Source organism: Drosophila tropicalis, unplaced genomic scaffold (genome assembly GCF_018151085.1).
Source record: "Drosophila tropicalis isolate 14030-0801.00 unplaced genomic scaffold, ASM1815108v1 contig_805, whole genome shotgun sequence".
NCBI lineage: Eukaryota > Metazoa > Arthropoda > Insecta > Diptera > Drosophilidae > Drosophila > Drosophila tropicalis.
In genome coordinates, this window is record NW_027173295.1 from 1,391,954 (window position 1) to 1,412,276 (window position 20,323).

The following is a 20,323-nucleotide window of genomic DNA, read 5'->3' on the forward strand; positions in this document are numbered from 1 at the left end:
GCATAACTGTGACTTTTAGGCGTTTCCCATCTCTAACGGGATGTCGCTGCCATGTTGTCTCCATCCCTTTCAATACCGTACTCATCATGATTGTTGATAAATTTTAGTTTATTATGTATGATCGATTTGGCATAAAGAATATATTGTAACACTGTTTCGCTTCAACACACTTCAGCAGTAATAATTAAGCTATGTTGCAAAGATGCTGCTGCAGTTAATGGTATTTTGTTTATTGCTTTTCCTGTTGATCTATTGGTAAGTTTAAAGAGAGCCCAGCTGATCGAAATGGAATTAATTAAACCTTAATTTCCAATTAGGATTTTACCCACAGGCATTAGCTGGTATTTGATAAAACGTTTTCGGGTCAAAGTGCGCATTGGACGCATCACATTACCATACTTATCCCTAAAGAATGTGCACATTAGCAAGAGTGGATTTTCTGTGGTTAGTTGCATGGTGACATCACAGATTGATTAAAAAAATTTAACTAATCATATCTGTTTCGTAGCAAATTGAAGAAGTATGCCTGCGCAGCAGTTTCTTTACCACAGAGGTAACTAAGCTCTTGTCCATTTACATAAGGGACATCCGCATCAATAAGGACATTCACAGCAGCGGTGGGAGTAGTGCCGGCGTTGGCAGTAGTCATAATCAGCATACAGATGAGGGAGTTGGCATCGATGCCGCCGGCTTTAGTTGGCCCCCTAAAGAAGATGATAGTTCTAGTGGCAAGGGTGTGCCGGACTTTCGGCAGACCAAAGTACCTGCGAGCATTATAACCTTTGCTCAGTTTATGGCTGTGCATGTGAATAACATATCCGTGGTCCTAATGAATAATGATTTCGATCCCGGCTGGTTTATACATGCAACAGCCAAAGAGTTGCATCTGGATGGCAGCATTGTGCAAAATGCCAGAGTTCTCTTGGTAAATGCTTCATTGAGCGAGGCTCAAGCTAAAATGTTAAGACATTGTAGTCAAGCTGCATCAAGGCGACAATCTCTAGAAAATAATCTTCATAAGATACGTCCGTGTTTGGGTGAGGTTAGCTTTGATGTCGCATTAGATGCCTCGTTATTTGCCCAAGGACCTCTATCGATGGATACACTGAGCTTGGTCATTAATAATGCCAAATCCATTATACATGGTGGTCTGTATGAATTTCTAAGCGAAGCGAAACAGAGGACAACGACATCCTCATCCTCCACCCAACAGCGTCGTCTCCATGATGCATTTGCTTCATCTCGCAACAGCAATAGCAATAGCTACGACAACGATAACTATGAAAAACTAGCTCCAATTATACCAAAGAACTTCAACTTTAGCATTAAGGCAGCAACATTTTCTGCGGTCAAGGAGAATTCCCAAAATGATTTCAGTGCCAAGCTGCAGCTGTTTCAGGTTACTGGTAAATTTAATTCTAAAATGGTGGCCAAATTGGTTTTCCAGCACTTGGATATTGATACCAAATATGAAAAGCTGCTCTTTGTTGAACAATTTACTATTGATTCTAAGGTAAGAACGAAATATTTAAAGTATTTATTTTTGATTGATTAAATCCCCTTTTTCCAGCTTGAAAAAGATATTTTTAATTTGTATGTAAAGCTCAAGACATTCCAAATCATTTACAATCATAGCGAAATTTATGACTTTGTTAATAATAACTTTTTGGCCCGTCAAAGGAGAAGCAGCAGTCATCATCAGCCATTGCATTTACACAAACAGAAATCACTTCCCGATCACTTATATCTTGACCGGGCAGCGGAAACGTGCCTAAGAGCCAAACAGCAGCGCGAAGGTGGCATTTTAGAGTGGATAATGCAGCGTATAGTAGTCAAAGGATGTGCTGAATTGTGGAATGTTTCATTGTTAATGAAACTGGAAGACGAGCATATAGCTATGAGTGTTAGTCACACACGATTTGTTCTCGAACAGATTGAGGAGAAGCGCAGCTCGATGTATAATAATAAATTTCTTAATTTGCTGCTAAATCAGCGGCAATGGACCATGGAACTAATGGTAGAGACTCTATGGTCGAATTTGGGCAATTCTATAAATGATACAAACAATCTGAAGAAAACCCATTCTCCGGGTTCGCCCTTTTTTTGGGCGTAAGCCTAGTCAAATTATGCTCCTATGCTAATACCACAAAACTGGACATATCAGTGCATACGTTTCGTACAGAATATAGCATGCAATTGGCTGAGTTTATTGTCAAGTCAATGGCTTGTCTAAAGCAGTATGGTGGCTTAGAAGCCAAGAAGGCAAAGCCACAACTGAAGAAAATATCAGAACACGATGAAGAGGATGAATTTGGAAGATCATTAAGGGTATCTGTGAATATCAAAGATATAACAGCATATTTTGTAAATCACTACAATGTGTACATATTGCTAAGTTTCTCGGAGATTAACCTCTCTAAGGCTCTACATATATCTACACTGCAGTTAGAAGACTATCAAATGGCCATCATGCGATCCATGACTGGCTCATCATTATGTCTTACAGATTTTCAGGATGTTTTTGCCAATTGTAAAATGATACGATTACAGCATGAACAGATGAAAGATACGTTGGGCAAGGTTTCAGTGTATATACCTGGTAACATTGAAGTCTCATGGAATTCAAATTTACATATGCACCTTTATACATTAGCCAGAGATATAATTGATCTAAAAGAAGAAATAGCCTTGCCCAAATCGAAAGAATTGAACGAATCTGCCAAATCTAGTCCAAACTTAATAATAGAATTGTCAGCGGAACGCACCTTTATGGCCGAATTAAAACTATCAGAACGTCATTCTATACAAATCTTTGTGGAAAGTCTCTTTTTTAGTCACAAAGAACGTGAAATGGTTTATGCGAAGAACGTTTTGGTTCATATTGATGATCAGCATATATTTACCGTTAAGGAATTGGATATGCAATCTCTGCCACGTCTAGAGGTCCTAACCCATGAAAGGCTCAACTTTCCGGGCTTTACATTACCATCGAATAAAGTTTGGGTCACCTCTATTGGATCTTTCAAGGCCATATTTCCGTACGATCATGATTTTTATGATGCCATTAATAATGAGTGTGTCTCACATTTCAAATGGCTCAAACTTGTGCATAATTACAAGAAGAAACCCTTCACCGTTAACTCACCCCTGCCTAGTGATTTGGTAATTAAAATTAAAGAATTCTTACTGGAGATTAGTGATGATCCGTTTGAGGTGAAATTGCGGGATAACTATGTACTTTTGGTAGACGAGTATTTAGAAAGTTTAAAACGTAAAAATTTGTTTGATAAGAAAATCGCTGAACTTTGCTCGGAGCGTCTATTAGTGCCAGCAGGCACCATTGAGAGTCTCTATGCGAATCTTGTGAAAAAGAATTCCGAGATTTATATACAACGTTCAAAGAAAATACGCGAAAGTGGTCCAGTAAGGACGCGTCTTTTAGCATGGATTATGACAGATGTGGAAATAATGGCCATGGCGGACCTATCAATACACGGCTATGAGAATGTAACAAGGATCATGCGAGAAATCGATTCAGAAAGTCCCTGGCCCGAAGAGGGATTACAATTTACCACTCTCTGGTGTCGTGGAGTCAATATCAGCTGCTCTGAGTGGAAATTTATGCTGAGGTAGATACTGTTCCATATATGTATATACATATGTTTGCTATAATCGTATTGTGCATCACAACTATTTTTCTGTTTTTAGGGATTTTCCCCAACCCATGTTCTATGTAAAGTCAATGCGTCTCTATGGCAATCTTTGTGGCGCAGAACAAATGGCTTCCAAACGTGCCAAACGTGATGTTTTTATTGAGGTGGGTGAACCGTTCGAAACTCATGTGGTGCAACGAAGCATGCCCTCGCTAAAGTTCTATCATGATTTCGATTGTGAACTGGAGAGTTGTAGCTATGCGTTTGGTCCCTGCTGGGAGCCAGTAATGGCTCAATGCAATTTAAGTTTTGAAAAGATTTCGGCTCCCTCGAAAGATCCTTCACCTCCTCTGCCGTTCTGGGATAAAATGAGATTACTAATGCATGGACGCTTGACGCTGATAGCTAAACAGTTTACAGTCTTGTTACATGCGTCTTTGGATCCCTATAATACAACCGAGGAGATGGAATTGACGTGGAATAATTGTGGCATCATATGGACAAATGCCAAAATAATGTTCAAGGGGGAACTCAATGTAAGACAAATCGCCCTGATTGTGTAAATTTGGTTTTTTTATATTTATTTGTTTTTATTTTATTTAGGTGACTGTACGAACCGCTTCACGATATGATGATTGCCGTTTGTTGCATTTTCCAAATCTTAAGCTTACCTTTAAGCTAAATTGGGTCTGTTTGGCTAATCCGAATGATCATCATGCCGTAATGCCATGCGCACCGGATAAATTACCTGAGTATTCCAGCAATCAAGTGCATGATTCGTTTCGTGCCTATCGTTCGCTTAATCTCAATATTTGGATATCATTCGAGACGAAGCCAAAGGCCGGAGATGAAGTAGAATTTGATATTCCTAGTCTTGTGCTATATGGCAGCACGTTACGTTGGTTTGAGAGCCTCAAACTAATCCTATCGGGTGTGACACGTCCCACACGTCGTGGCCCTGTATTCAACAATGTGCGACCTCGAAAGAAACAATTGAGTCGCCATTACAAAAAGGCCAATCTACAAATGTGCCTTCACAAGTTTCAAGTTTTATATTGGATGTCGCATGCGCTGCATAAGGGATTCCAGTTGAATGGACGCCGGGTATCTTTCAGTTCGGAATATTGCCTTACACTAAATCCAATAGATGATGGTCTAATACACCGACCACGAGCGGATTGGTCAACAGTCTATATGAATTGTGAGCTTAATGATGCTGAAATCTGGTTGAAGAGCATTGTGACCGAGAAAATGGATAGCAGCTCAGAGAATTTGGCAGCCAGTGCCGGCGATGCCTTAAGAATAGTTCGTTTCTATTTCTTGAGCGTGGCTAAGGTTTCCTACGGACGCGAGGCTCTGATGCCCTCAGCAGCGAGCAGTGCAGAAGAAGATGCCAAATCAAAATCGGGTACACCCACCCACAAGCTGGTGGTATATGATCTGAAAGGAGCCTGGACCAAGAGCAATCGGGACGTTGCATTTGCTCTGTTCGATTCATTCATGAAGTCACAGAAACTGAAGAATAATCTATCCACAGAGGCAGTAAAAAGTTATCGCCAAGAGGGAGGCAACTCGGCAGCCGTAATGAAACACAAACGTAGTGATAGCACCATTACCTTATCAAGCACCAGCAGTGAGGTTTTACCAAGTGAGTAAAATACTGATCTATCTATGTACATACATATGCATCTATCACAATAGTTAAAAACTTGTCAGACACATCTACATACATATATGTATGCCCATCTCTTTCTTTTTTGTTTTAGTTGCAAATGCTAAGAAGGCCCCTGGTCAAATACATGCCACAGCCATGTTACAGCAACTAATCGCCGAGGCCGATCATAAATTTAATGTTTATAGCGATGATCATAGCACCCAGTCAAGGGAACTGCAGTTGCAAGGCTTACAGGCCTGCTCCGCACAAGATGTGATACATGAGAATTGGTCCATTAGTTTGGTCAATTCACAAGTGCTACTGAAAGGCTGTGAAACTTCGGGTTATGTGATAATAAGTGCCGCCAAAGCAGAGATCTTACAACGTGTTCATCGTCCTGTATGGAGAGATCGTTCCCTCATTTCGAAGACCACATGGAAGGGACTGCTCGAATGCATGCAGTACTATGCTACAGTTAGTGCTGGTGATGATTCTCTTCTCGAAAAGGAGATCATGTGGCTTACCGTTGATAATATCCAAGATAAGGATGAAACAGTGATCAATAATCTACCAGAAGATATATCCCATTTGGTGGGAAGTGGGAGAAGTGTAGGCGGTGTTGTCTCCGAGACAGTGGGTGCCTTTTTGAGTGACAATTCTGGGGAATCTCAACCAGTGCAGTTGCAGAGAATTGTTTCAAAATGTAAATGTGAATTTTTCTATGTGAGCTATGGCGATGCCATTGATCCGAATAGCATTATTGAAGTGCCTCCACCTCCTTCTGAAGAATCTTTGTCTCCGTGGGAGAAGCAAGATGATCCTGTTGATGCCTTTACATTGATGCATCACGATTTGGATGTGTGCACTAATTCTCTGCAATACGCAATGATTTTGGATATTGTAAACAATCTGTTGCTCTATGTGGAACCACAACGCAAACAAGCAGCGGAAAAGCTGGCCAGAATGCGTTTCCAGCTACAATTGCACTCTACGGAAGATCAAAAGAGACCTATTCAGCAAAAGCAAACACTAATACGTAGTCTTCTGATGAAAATACGTTCCCTGGAAAAGGACATTCATTTGATTAGCAAAGAGCGCTTCGAAGAAGGTGACACCTTTGATTTACGTTTAGATTTTGAACGTGTGCAACAGCAAATCCGTGAAAGCAAAGAAGAATTAAATACCTACAGCGAGGAGTTGGATATGATGTTGCTTTGCTATAAGGAAACGCAACTCTCCCAGCTTAGTAAAATATCTAATGTTCGTTCCGACAAGTCCGTTACCATGGTCCGAGCCAATGAGATTTGTTTTAAACGTGCTCAATGGCGGCTAACAGAGACTGATGGTCAGATTGGTATTGCCGATTTGGTGCTAAGTGCTTTTCTGTATACCAAAAAATCCAAGAGCGATGATTCTGTGGAGCATTTACTCGAACTAGGTAACATACGCATGGAGAATCTATTGCCGCGTGAGATTTATCGTGATGTCCTATTGGCCACCGAAATACAAAAGGACATGCCTGTGGATACACACAAACGTGTTTTACGCATCTTTTGTCGGGAGAAGCCGCCAGTTGGTGGTATCTCAGTTAAGGAGCACTTTGAAATCAATGTGGCACCAATTACCATAGCCATTACAAAGAAATTTTACAGTACTATGCTAAAGTTTTGTTTTCCCGATCGTGATGCCTCCGAGACGGAGGCCAGTGAAGATTTAGATGAGAACTCCTCGACTACCTCAGCATCATCGACAAATTTGCAATCGCTTAAATCATCTGCAGGCTCGTCCTCTGTTTCCCTGTCGACTGCATCTACATCGTCATCGTCGAAAAGATCTGGCAAAAGCAAAAAGAGCAATAAGGATTCTGAATTCTATGTGAAAATTGAAAAAGACGATGTGGAAAAGATGAAGGAGCGTGCCGAAAAAAATAAGCTCTTTATATACATTAAGATTCCCGAAGTGCCTGTTCGCGTCAGCTATAAGGGTAACAAGGAGAAAAATCTAGAGGATATTACTGATTATTCATTAGTTATACCCACTTTGGAGTATCATAATGTGACTTGGACTTGGTTAGACCTATTGCTGGCCATGAAATCGGTCAGTAAGCGGGTGATTGTCTCGCAGGCCATTAAACAGAAGTTGCAAATTCATCGCCGGCAACCGGTTCTAAGCGCAGGCGAACGGGCCACACCCCAAGAAGAGGATAAGGCCAAAATGCTTTTTGGCAATCGATTATTGGTGAGTAAACTTCTATAACCATTTCATACTACTATAACACTATTTAATGTCATGGCTTTTTCTTTAGAATGAGAACCGACATCAGCGTAAGGGAGGCGGAGTTTTCAAATTTCCATCCAGCGGCGGTGGCGGCAGCGGCAGCAGTAACAGCAAGTGAAACGATAGATAATATACATATGTATGTATATGGTATATAACAGATATACATTGTTCATATGTATAGATATATTTTATTATATTTATTAATTACTGTACGTTTCGAATGATGTACGAAAATATCGCTGGCTCTGAAATGTTGGTATATATTTAATCATTTAACGAGAGTGTCAAGTAACAATTTACAAATAAAGATCACACATACACAGACACACACTCACAAACACACACAGCCGCAGCCACAGCCACACACTCGCTAATTCACCAGCATACTCAAGTATTATCTTACTCTATAAATATATATTTCACTTAACTATAAACAAAACTATTTATGTTTATAAGTGTATGTTGTATGTATGTTTCTGTTGCTGCATTCAATCAATAAATTGGGAGTAAGAGTTAGTTTAATTTTTACATACCAAAAATTAATTAAAAAGAATTTACAAAAAAAGATCACATGCACACACACACTTTAAAACGATGAACTTTAACTAATCATCGGCTGGAGTTGCAACTCCTACGTCTACTGCTTGTTCTGTTGTCTCAAAGGGGGCTGCAAAATATGCATAAATTAACGTACAAGAACACGATATTACTATTACAAAAGTCAATTTACTAAGGCTTCTTAAAAGACTTACCAAGACAAACACCCGCTTGGGCATAGCCCTTTGCACCAACTCATCTAGCTGGGCGTTCTGACTGTCGTTCTTTTGTGGATCCGCCTTGGTGTTGTATTCCAAGCTCAATGTAGGCAACTCTTGCCAACCCACATGCAGGGGATATAAATTATAGACCAACTCCTTTTCATCAAAGGCCATAATCGATAAATCCAACTGGGGAAAAAAAATCAATCAATCCCGTAAACTGAAGCATACACATACACACCTGTTTGTGTCCCGAGCATATAAAGTTATCCGTACTACTGATGCTTAAGGTGGCAATCAGATGAAGGACATGTTTTGTTGGATTCTTTAGGACCACTTTGAATGCCATGGGCATTTTGACAAACATCTTCTCCTCAATGGTACAGTAGATATTCAAGGCGGGTTCCACAATGTTAAGGCCACTTAATGTAAATTTCGATTCGTTTTCCTCTTTGGCATTAAGGCGACGCCAGCGTATACAGAAGATGCCAAAGATGGGGTTATTCGAAGGACTCTCTTCCAGGGAGTAAACTCCTTTTATAAAGCCCCGGCAATGTCCTGTGGCCTGGATGGCCTCCATGGCTTTGTTATAAATGAGTCGTGTGGATTTTAAGCCAGCCTCTTGACTAGCAACTGCCTCACCAGAATCCTCATCCTTTGCCACCGCACTGGCCGCTTGAAGAACATTTGACAAGGCGGTATTGTTATTAATTATGTTCATTGTCGTGGGTATTTTGGATATTAAACCACTTTTACTCATATAGGCACTCAGGCTGGCTGAAGGCGGTGCTGTCGGAGGTGTCAAAGCAGTTGAATCCACTTCCTCCTTTCGAAATTTGCTTGCTAAAGAGTTTTGAAATTTTCTAGTTTTCTGATCCAAATCACGAGAAGTAATCCAGTTCTTTAAAGTCGCATTAGTGCGCAGCACTATCACCGTCTCCAACTTATCACCAGTCTGATAGCGATTAGTGTATTTCTTTCGCTTAAAGCTGTAGTTTGATTGCACTAAGTTGTGATCCTATACAGAAAAATACGAAATATACAAAATATTTACCAATAGTGAAGAATTTAAATACTCACACATATAAAGAAGCTATCCAAAATTTCAATATCCTCTAGGGCCATTACTTCGGTATTGGCACGTAGCAAAAAGTTCTCACCCTTATAAACCTCAGGCAACGGATGACGATTCAGGGTGTAATATCGGGCACTGAATTTAAAATCCAAATAGCATCTTACACTCAACGTATCGTCACGGGATTTACGTAGTCGTGTCTCATCCACATACTCAATCTGCACGGGTGAAATGACGGCAGCTGCAGCGGCGGCAATGGCCATGCTTTTGCTATTATTGTTATCATGCTCGGGCGTTGAATCGGAACTTGTTGGTGCAGTTGCAACCTGCACAGCAGTTGCATGAACATTTGTAGTACCATTCGGACGATCAACATCCAGTGTATAGGTCAAACGTTGCTGCAACTTGATTTCCGTCTCCGTCAAACTGAATATGTAATATGTGGCCGTTTGACTGCTTTGCCCGGATAGTTCACCCACATCGATTTGAATTTGGGAATGCAATTTTTGACGTCCCGCTGAAACATCGGTGGTGAGGAACACTAGAGGGCAACAAAAACAAAATATATAAGTTAAGATAAGAATTTTGTCTACAGATAGCCAACTATCTACATGCTTAGATGCTAGCGCAACATAAACTGGTCGAATAGTATGCATGGGATTCGTTTTTAACTCTGAACACCTAACATACATACATACACACACATAGATGACGTGGGCAGACAGTCACTTGGCTTCCGTATCAAAACATATAGCAAGTTCAATGTCGTATGTAAACAGTCGTCGTGGTTCCATGGCTGCTGCGCAGGTGTTTTGTGTAATGTATGGATATTGTTAAGTAAGGTCAGTTAACGTGTCTTTATAAATACAAGTGGCTCAGTCGATGGGCTAACAGTTGAAAGAAAGATAACGTTAACGCCGCATCATTACAACCCCGAGCGATGGAGATGCTGGATATCATCATTTTGGTGATGCTAATAATGGAATGGAATACTGTTCAGGCATTGGATAATCAAGACATCGATACTAGCGATTTGCAACGAAATCCACGTGTTGTGGGCGGACATCGCAGTGAAGTGAGAAATCATCCGTACATGGTGAATATCAGGCGTAAAGGCAATTTCGAATGTGGCGGCTCGTTGATAACACCATATTGTGTCCTTACCGCCGCCCATTGCCTAAAACAAGGGGATCCTAGTGATTTTGTGGTACGAGGTGGTGTTAGCTATCTCAATGATATGCGCAATCCGCGTTTGGTGCGTCGAATTTTATTGCCCAGCACATACAATCGATCATCTTTGGATGACGATGTGGCTTTGCTGCAATTGCAGCAGCCTCTATTATTACCCATTGCGAAGCCAATACATTTGGCCTTGCGATCTCCACGTCCGGGCACAATTCTACGTGTCTCTGGCTGGGGTCTGACCGATGAGAGATCAAAAGAACTGCCCAATCAATTGCATACGGTGCAAGTGCGTGTGATGGCGCATAGCCAGTGTAGGGATTTATATTATGGCTATCGGAATATTACAGGAAGCATGTATTGCGCCTCTGTGCCGGGTTATAAGGATGCCTGTGCTGCCGATTCTGGAGGCCCGGCCGTAAATCCCAGTGGCCAATTGGCTGGCATTGTTTCATGGGGCAAGGCCAATCAGTGTGCTAGAGAGCAAAGTCCTGGTGTCTATACCGACATCGTTTCTATGTACGATTGGATTAGGGATAATATGCAAATATATTGTTAGCATATGATTTTTGTCAAAATCATCTCATTCACAATTTAGACCGCTTTAGTATTACAAAAAGAATATATCTTAAAAAATAATAAAACTGTTGCAAAGGTCACTTATATTTAGTAAGTTCGTATTTTGTTTAAGACTTTAATTAAAAACAAGGTTGTCCAAAACATATGTTACCCAATTTTAAATTTAAATTCAAGTCTGATGTCCGAGGGTCTTGACATTATGCAGAATTTGTGTTGATGAAAATCTTAGTCCAAAAAGCATAGAACATACTTATATTAAATATAGATACATACATATGTGACACGGCAACCCTGATGAGCAGTCTGCGTCATTGGTACCTTGGCGCATGATATAAGATGTGTACTCCCTTCCATGCCATCTAGGCATTGTGACCTATGTTCTGTGTTTGCACAGTTGTCTCGTTGAATATCTACAATTTTGTTTTCGCCAAAAAGATGAGGTATATAAGAGTGGTGGCAAGGTCATCAGCTTGTCAGTTAACTACCACGATGCTTTGGCGCTGGGAATACGTTATCTTGCTTATATTGTTTGGTTCGCAGCTCGGCGAGACGGCCGTTAAAAGGAATAACAACAGGACTAATAAAAACAAGCTACGAAAAAAAGTGTTGTAAAAAAGCCAGCCAAAATCCAGTCACGGATTGTGGGAGGCAGTACCACATCAGTGAGTAAAACTCCATATCTGGTGCAAGTGCGTCGCGGTTCGGAACTCTGCGGTGGCTCAATAATTGCCGATCGTTGGATTCTAACCGCCGCCCATTGTGTCACGGGTCACAGTCCTTCCCAGTTTCAAGTGCGGGGTGGCACCAACACTCTAACTGGCAGCGATGGTGTGACACGTTCCGTCATCTTTATTGCCGTGGCTCCCAAATTTACGACCAAGTCCATGAATATGGATGCGGCCCTATTGAAACTGAATCAATCGATGACTGGAACGAATATTGCCACAATTGCCATGGCCACGAGTGCACCCAAAGCGGGATCGACGGTGCGCATTGTAGGCTGGGGTTTGACCCGGGAAGGTGGCAGCACATCCAATCAAATGCGTTCAGCTCAGATCAAGGTTGTCGGAAGGAACACTTGTCGCAGGGATTACCGCAGTTTGGCCACCATAACAAAATTTATGTTCTGTGCCCGTGGCAAGAATAAGGATTCCTGTAGTGGCGATTCGGGCGGTGCGTGCACTCTCAACAACAAGCTAGTGGGCATTGTCTCATTCGGTTATGGGTGCGGACGAGCTGGTTACCCCGGCGTCTATACCACTGTATCGACCATATACAAATGGGCCAACAATGTTATGGCCAATAACTCATAATTTTAAGGTGAATAAAGTTTCCGAGTTTAATTTACTTTTTGGGTTATCTCTTTTAATGGCATTGCCATTAATTCAAAAGAGACCGAGAATGTGGGAGGGAAATCTCTTTGGATATAAAGCAACTTCCCAGTTTGAGATTATATAGGCAAATATTAGATTTGTTAGTTTCTCCAGGGCAAATATGTATGTGTAGGTAGTGTTAGAAGATAATCTGTTTATTGGAACACTTGTTTAAATAGTGAAAAGATTTGTTAATCACTATAAAAACGCTTGGCCCACTTCCCCACAGGGTTTAGATCTAAATATTAATCATTATGTTGCCAATTTCACGCGAACAACTACTGATTCTATGCTACAGTCTACTGGTTTCGGTGGATGCCCAAGATGTGGTGCAACCTCGCATCATTGGTGGCCAAGTGTCTGATATTAAAGATGAGAAATATTTAATGCTGGTGACCACCTCCACAGAGGTTTGTGGTGGCTCTCTTATAAAACCCCTATGGGTCATCACAGCAGCTCATTGTGTACGGAATGTTAAGAAGGAGGATTTACGCATCTATGGAGGAGCTTCTAATCAGGAGGGTCCCCATGCCATTTTACGCTATGTTGACTTAATAGTCATTCGACCCGACTTCAATATGAATACTCTGAACATGGATGTGGCTGCATTGCGTTTAACCTCCAAGATGGTTGGTGCAAATGTTGAAACAATAGAATTGGCCTCCCAGCTGGTGCCACCACGTTCGCTGGTCAAAGTCTCTGGCTGGGGCTCAACCAAATCGGGATCTTCCGTAGCAGTTAAACGAGTGCATACGGTTTGGGTACCCATGTGGTCGATGTCATCCTGCCGTTCGATTTATTATGGCATTCATCGCATTACCCGTTCAATGACATGTGCAGCAAAACCCCATCGAAAGGATGCATGTGATGGTGATTCTGGTGGTCCTTTGGTCTACGATGGCCAACTAGCTGGCATTGTATCATTTGGATATGGCTGCGCGACAAGATTACCAGGTGTTTACACTAGTGTGCCCCAGATAAGGAACTGGTTCTTAAATATAGTCGAAGAGCATACACCATCTGCCTCCTCGAATAACTCTTCATAGCCATTAGATTATTAGTTAAATGTTTTAGTGGTGCGCAGCGCTACAGGTTGAGGGGGGTGGGGTATTCGCGATAATTTGAAAACTTTTCATAAAATATAATTTACAGACAAAAAATAAAACCTTTGTCAGTTTGTTGGTTAACTGATTACTTAATTTGGCTTAGGAAACAACTCATTTAGCCATTCTTCATCCTGATGGCGTTTTGAGGGCTTATCATTTTTCAATTAACCGAGGAATGCGCCTTATACCACTGGATCCACACATATATAAGAGTGTTGCCAATTGAAGAATTCAGTTTGTAAAATGTTAAAGCTGCTCGTTTGGTTGTGTCTGCTGCATTTTCTTGAATGCTCCCCACCACAGGGTAAAATCTATGGCGGTGACTTGGCTTCGATTGCGGATTATCCATATCTCGTAAATCTGAGACTCAAAGGTGTATTCGTAGGCGGTGGCTCTTTGATAACGCCAACTTGTGTGCTCACTGCAGCCCATTGCATCGATGGGCAACATGGACTTGTCGATGACCTCACAGTGCATGCCCAGCAACAGTGTCTGGGTGACCCTGTACCTGAGGAGCATGTGCGTACGGTCTGGAATGCATCGGTATGGCCAAACTATGATATTCTATATGGCTTCGATTCCGATATTGCAGTGCTAAAGTTGACTCGCCCCTTTGATGTATCAGGTAAAGCAGGTTTGGTAAAACTTGACTTTAATGAATTGCCACCCAGAGCAAATCTAACCATAGTTGGTTGGGGCTTGACTATTAATAATCTGTCAACTAATACCAATCAATGCCTACAGGCTGCCCAAGTGCATTTACTCCCGCAGGAAGTGTGCCTAAAGACAATAGGTAGCAAGGGTTCTGTGACGGAGAATATGTTCTGTGCCATCGGTAAGAATGCCACAGATGCCTGCCCAGGAGATTCGGGTGGGCCCATACTATTTGAGAATCGATTGTCTGGCCTTGTATCCTGGGGTTTTGGCTGTGGCAGTGGTTATCCAGGTGCTTACACAAAGCTTAGTGGTCCCGCAATAATATCGTTCTCAAGTATTTTATAGAACGTCATTGTTGAAATCAAAATAAAGTTGAATAAACCACAAATCAAAGCTCATTGTGTCCTCAGTCTCCTGTTAATTTTTATGGGAATATTAAATAATGAACTTCGATAGAAGCACATCGAAAATTTTGCAACATATGAATTAATAATAATTAGAATAAAAATGATTTGGTTCATGACAATGGGAATAGAAATTACTCTTCAAATTCTTCTCCAATTTATTTGCATCTAATGCAGATGCAACTCAGTTAGCACACGCCATGGACTGGCTGTGGTTGTCATATTACTTGCTCTGCATCTGGTGCATTTGGATAATGCAATCTATTAATCATCTCATCATTGCCAACGAATCGCGAATAGTTGGCGGTCAAGAGACAACTATTGCCCAGGTTCCGTATATTGTTTATCTCCGACAAAGTCAAAATTTCATCTGCGGTGGCTCTTTACTCTCTGTCAAATGTGTCCTAAGTGCAGCACACTGTGTATATGGTTTCCAAGCCAAGGACTACACAGTTCATGCCGGTGCTACGCGTTTAGATGAGTCCGCACCAATGGTACGTGAGGTGTTAAGCTTTCACATTCCACCAAATTATTCACCAAATAATTTTGATATGGATGTAGCCATTCTGACATTGACAACCCCCATGAGCCTGAGTCCTGGACAAGTGGCCATTATACAGCCGTGTCGATCTCCGCCAGCTGCCAATTCATATGTCAAAATCATCGGTTGGGGTGTCACTGCCGAAAATAATCGAGAACCTTCGGTCCAATTAAGAACGGCAGTGGTGCGAGTGTTGCCCAATCTGGAATGTCGTCTAGCCTATGCTGGGCAGGCTCAACTTAGTAATTCCATGGTATGCGCTGTTGTGCGTGGTCTTAGGGATTCGGTGATCCTTTTCGTTTTGTATTTGTCCTGGCATTAGCAATCCGGGCGTATATACCAATGTAGCAAGTTCTCGTGTTTATGAGTTTATACAACAAACTTTAAATCAAAGCCGTTGAGTTATTCATTCCTTAGTTGGCAAGTTTACGTCTTAGTTTAATAAAAACAGGAAAAAAAAAAAATAATAATTGAAATTTAGCTCTTTTTCTTTCATTAATTCTTAATTGAATTTTGGCATAAATTATGTAATTTTACTTGGTTTATATAAACGCTTCAAAATAAAAAGCAAGGTCATCAAATATATGTAACGAGTATGTAGTAAATGATTATTGTAGTCTCATTGTGATCAGACACAATTTTTCAATTTTTATTTGTGTTGCAAATGTATTTTTCCGATGGACTGAGCTCGATAACGTCACAACAAAATGGTTTATTAAAATAATTATTACTATTTGAGTTGGGCTAAAACAATATGTTTGCCCTGGTAATGATTATTTCCTCAAAAAAGAACGATTATATGCACATCATATGTATGTACATATATACATATATAAAGCAGGGCAAATAGTCAGTCGCTAGTAGTCGTATAATATTTGAACAAGTGCAGAAAAAACGGAAATATTGGAAATTAAGCTATGTAAAGGAAGCTCTCAGCGATGCCAACAAATGCCAAAGGTGCACATGTTATCGCTCCTTGTTCTCTCAATTCTATTTAGAGCGTGTTCTTGTATTAACGAAGCTAATTCGCGTATTGTTGGTGGCACTCCAGTGGATATAGGCAGTGTTCCGTATTTGATAAATCTACGTATTGGTAGTCAATTCATTTGCGGTGGATCGTTGGTAACGCCCACTCATGTGGTCACCGCCGCCCATTGTGTCAAAGGTGTTGGAGCTGCCCGTCTACTGGTTGTAGCCGGAGCAACTCGACTCTCGGAAACGGGGACACGTAGTGGCGTTGCCAAGGTCTACACCCCCAAAGCCTACAATGGACGGACTCTTCACACAGATGTTGCAGTGTTAAAGCTTAAGATTCCACTTAGTGGTCCTAACATTGCTACTATTAATCTGTGCAATTCTACGTGGAAAGCCGGTGATCTAATCAAAGTCTCTGGCTGGGGCCTTGTATCGGAACGTAGTCGAACCCCTTCACAACAAGTGCGCAGTGTAGAGGTTGCGCTAATTCCGCGAAAAACCTGCAGTAGTCAATACCGGATGAGGGGTACAATAACTTCCACTATGTTTTGTGCCTCTGTGCCGGGCCTAAAGGATGCTTGCGAAGGGGATTCGGGAGGACCGGCTGTCTTTCAAAGTCAATTATGTGGCATTGTGTCATGGGGAGTTGGTTGTGCTCGAAAAAACTCTCCTGGTGTTTACACCAGTATTAAGACTGTACGAAGTTTCATTGATAAGGCATTAAACTTGTAAATTTGTGAGAATAAAAACTGTAAATCTATTTAAATTTTAAACAATTGAATTCTTATTTTGCACCCGGATTGGAATGTTTTACCCCAAAGTATATTAATTAAAAATATACATTGCTTATGGACATATATACAAATATTATCTACCAATTCTTTCACTTACCGCTTTTCCTTAAAGCAACCGGCACACTGAGATGCACACCAACATTTTGCAGATATACATTATGAGGATTACTTATGGTGGTCACAACTGGATAATATTCATTGACCAACATTTTTGTGGTTGTAGAAACATCCTCAGACGTGTTAGGGCCATGCCCATGGCCAAGGTTCGTTTGCGTGTTTAAATGGAAACTGCAATCAAAGCCAGACAAAGAATAAAAAACAATTTTATAAATGAAAAAGTCAGTAGAGCATAACAAATGTCATGCAATTTTTTTTGTTCGTTCTTGCTTCCGGTACGAAACGTTTTGACTTACGTGGGCGCAATATAGCAAATGGAATTGATTGTAACATTATCATCAAGATCACGACTGCGAGTGTGATATCGGAATGCCGGACGTATATAATTTGCATTTGATGTAAGCAGAGCTCCACATTTATCGGTACCCATAAGGGCTTCCAGACGCATAATACGCAATTGCGTATTCTCAAGAAATTGATGCGCCTCAGTAGTACAATAGAGTTGATAATAGCAATTTGGCTCTAGTCTCATGTTCTTCTCAAATGGACGTAGATTAATTGTGGTGCTGTCTTTTGCCTGCCTCAGCTCCAGAACATTACTGAAACACACATATTTGAGGGCCTCTAGTTTAAATGAGTTTTGCGGTTGAGCCACATCTGATAATAGAACATGAAAGCTCCGTATTCGCAAAGGTACATCGGTAAGAACTCTACAAAATTAGAGAAAATCAATAAATAAATTATATATATATGAAGTCCGCAGTTTTCAAATTTATGCTTACCTCACAATTATTTTAATGTGCACTAGATCATTATTGTTTAGTTGCACCTGCTCAAAAGAAGCAAACAATTGCAATACATCCTGCACCTTATCCAGATCAATTTGTATTGGTGATTTCACTTGTGAAAATGAATTCATCCAGAGAGTTTGAATTTCGTTCGATAGTTGAGTTTGTGGCATGGGGGGCACCAATTGAAAGACCTGCCAAAGATTCTCTAATAGCAAAATTCGATCCTTTTGATCGCCATGATGACTGAGAGCCAAAGCCTCAATGCTGCAGACTATATAATCCGCTACAGAGGCTGATAGCAAGGCACAACGTAAAGTTTTAAGCAAAACATCACTGAAGATCGTTGACCATTTCTCTTGCCGATAGTCAGGAAGCATTAACGAGTAAAGTCTGAAAGGGATTAAGCACATATATGAATTTCATGTGGGTCTATAAAAAATCGGAATTAAAATCTTACGTCAAGGCGTTGGAATGATCCCCACTTTTTAAATACTCTTCGGCCATGTCAATGGCTAGTTTTTTGCGGAATCTCAGACACTTGTAAATCTTAAATTGGGTCATGGCCTGACTAAGTAACGATATAATGCCCGTTGAATGATTATATCCCTGCTCCTGTTCGCAAAGTTGTAAATTTGCTTGTTGCTCGGCAGCTGGGTCTCCCCATTTTTACTGATCGAATACCAAAAAACTCCGTGTATAATGACATGGGGTTTAGATTCGGATTGACGGTGGAATTGGCATTGGCAGTGGCATTGGCATAAGTCTCTTGAGCTGCCTCACGTCGTTTCATCACATATTCAGCTGCCTTGTGATAATAAATGCCGGGATGTTGTGTCTGTAAAGCTGGCAGACCATTTTTAATTGCCTCACAAAAGAGTTCAGCAAACACCGAGTGTCTGAAATGAGGGATAACAGAGTAAATTTCTAGCAGCTTATATGTTCTTGTTTGTCGCTTTTATTCTACTTACTGTGTACTAAGCCAGGCATAATGTTCAAAGGCCAAATCCTTGAAGCCCACACGACTTTTATATTTCTCTATGTGTATAATAAACTGACTGATGGCATCTCTGGGAGTTTTCAACTTAAACATTAAGCGGCAGATTTTATAGTTTAGGAATCCTGCCAGAGTTTTGATCTCCATGCAATTGCCATCATTAAGCCGTATCTCATCCAAATTGGCGTAAGCTTGGAAGTAGTGTCTAAAACGATTTTTTTTTTTTAATTTAGTTCGGTTTTAATCAAAGCACATCTTACTTTTGTCCTGTTGTAAAATCCTGCCTGATTTCAGCCACAAATCCCAGCTTAAACTGATGCCTGATCTTTAATGTAGTATGTGCTGCCGTTAACTGGTCTCGGTGAGTTCGTATACGTTTGGACATTAGAGCATAGTAGGACTGGGCCATGTCCAGGAATGCTGATTCTAATCTTAAGGTATAACCTAAGAGATGTTCTGTATGCGGCAGTATAAACAACATTTTGCTTGGAATGCCACAAGCAGAGGTCAAGCTGGCTACGCGTTCAGCGGCCATTAAATCCTCACCGGGTGGCAATGGTGCCGACTTTTGCAGTATAACCAAACAGAGACGTGTCTGACGCTCTTGCAGGGAGTTCTTTAAAGCTTGCACCAACGCAGAGCATTGCAGTTGTTTCTCCGACCATTGTTGGTCATTCCATTCCATATCCTGGAATAAAACTACCACCGAGGGCAGCACATGCAAATGTTTAAGCATCCAGTTTCGCTTTAAGATACCCTTTGGGTGATACCATTCGTATGAGGCTCGCTTGGGCTTGGCCACAGGGAAGTCATAGTTTGGAGGCAACTGCTTATACTGCACAGCAGCTCGTTCCCTGTCCGTTGGCTTACGTAAGCTGCCCGTAAAAGCATCCCAGACGGATTTGTGCACACTGTTGCGGGCAGTATCCAAGCCACAGAAGCCAATCAGTGGTTGTGGGGTGACCAACAATTCTGAGGGCAGAGCGGTACCATCGATTGTCATGTTGTTATGTGTCCGTGGGTTATAGCAAAAAATTCGTTGAGTCAGTTGCACACTCTCGGGACTGCTTCAAGCGTCCAGCCTTTGTTGAGCTTTTGGTTTACCAATTTTTGCACAAAATGTGTAAATAAAAGCCGCCCCCAAGATGAAAATCTGGTCATTGATGATCAGCTGTGTGTAACATCGATAACAGCTGTCACTGCTATTTCACTAGAAGTGTTACTATCAAAGGGAGGACACTTATCGGGATAAAATTATAAAACAAAAAAATGGGAAAACAAATCAATACGCAATGTAATTTTATGTTATTGCACCTGCAGAGGTAAATTTGAATTTCAGAAACTTGCCAGTGACTCGTGATAAATTTATCATAGCGTGATTTTTACAAGT

General features: G+C 41.1%; 8 protein-coding genes across 8 annotated transcripts; 7 read left to right on the forward strand and 1 right to left on the reverse strand.

Annotated features, from left to right (window-relative positions):
• Nucleotides 1-80: 80 nt before the first annotated feature.
• hob (hobbit) lies at nt 81-8,140 on the forward strand. The gene is given in 9 exon segments (XM_068293934.1): nt 81-255; nt 318-444; nt 509-1,513; nt 1,571-2,102; nt 2,105-3,629; nt 3,709-4,189; nt 4,257-5,301; nt 5,420-7,545; nt 7,613-8,140. Coding segments are annotated over 9 exon segments (6,984 nt in total). The 5' UTR covers nt 81-202; the 3' UTR covers nt 7,703-8,140.
• Nucleotides 7,828-20,155, reverse strand: gry (trafficking protein particle complex subunit 11 gry). The gene is given in 11 exon segments (XM_068293935.1): nt 7,828-8,254; nt 8,340-8,534; nt 8,587-9,363; nt 9,426-9,961; nt 17,129-17,319; nt 17,445-17,858; nt 17,931-18,329; nt 18,397-18,599; nt 18,601-18,835; nt 18,908-19,138; nt 19,194-20,155. Coding segments are annotated over 11 exon segments (3,954 nt in total). The 5' UTR covers nt 19,937-20,155; the 3' UTR covers nt 7,828-8,224.
• LOC137580035 (trypsin beta) lies at nt 10,361-11,161 on the forward strand. Its single transcript, XM_068293953.1, has one exon. The coding sequence runs from the start codon at nt 10,361-10,363 to the stop codon at nt 11,159-11,161; it is 801 nt and encodes a 266-aa protein (XP_068150054.1).
• LOC137580036 (trypsin alpha-4) lies at nt 11,476-12,494 on the forward strand. Its single transcript, XM_068293954.1, is given in 4 exon segments — nt 11,476-11,495; nt 11,576-11,663; nt 11,665-11,761; nt 11,764-12,494. Coding segments are annotated over 4 exon segments (936 nt in total).
• On the forward strand, nt 12,809-13,600 carry LOC137580037 (trypsin). The gene has a single exon (XM_068293955.1). It carries the CDS (start codon nt 12,809-12,811, stop codon nt 13,598-13,600), a length of 792 nt encoding a protein of 263 aa, XP_068150056.1.
• LOC137580016 (chymotrypsin-1) lies at nt 13,902-14,715 on the forward strand. The gene is given in 2 exon segments (XM_068293936.1): nt 13,902-14,642; nt 14,645-14,715. Coding segments are annotated over 2 exon segments (771 nt in total). The 5' UTR covers nt 13,902-13,903; the 3' UTR covers nt 14,677-14,715.
• LOC137580038 (seminase) lies at nt 14,955-15,663 on the forward strand. The gene is given in 2 exon segments (XM_068293956.1): nt 14,955-15,550; nt 15,552-15,663. Coding segments are annotated over 2 exon segments (687 nt in total). The 5' UTR covers nt 14,955-14,975.
• On the forward strand, nt 16,154-17,037 carry LOC137580017 (seminase). The gene has a single exon (XM_068293937.1). It carries the CDS (start codon nt 16,211-16,213, stop codon nt 16,967-16,969), a length of 759 nt encoding a protein of 252 aa, XP_068150038.1. The 5' UTR covers nt 16,154-16,210; the 3' UTR covers nt 16,970-17,037.
• Nucleotides 20,156-20,323: the final 168 nt, after the last annotated feature.

What these genes read in the sequence shown, in the direction of transcription:
- LOC137580035 (XM_068293953.1), top strand. Translation starts at nt 10,361, where the DNA reads ATGGAGATGCTGGATATCATCATTTTGGTGATGCTAATAATGGAATGG.
- LOC137580037 (XM_068293955.1), top strand. Translation starts at nt 12,809, where the DNA reads ATGTTGCCAATTTCACGCGAACAACTACTGATTCTATGCTACAGTCTA.
- LOC137580017 (XM_068293937.1), top strand. Translation starts at nt 16,211, where the DNA reads ATGCCAAAGGTGCACATGTTATCGCTCCTTGTTCTCTCAATTCTATTT.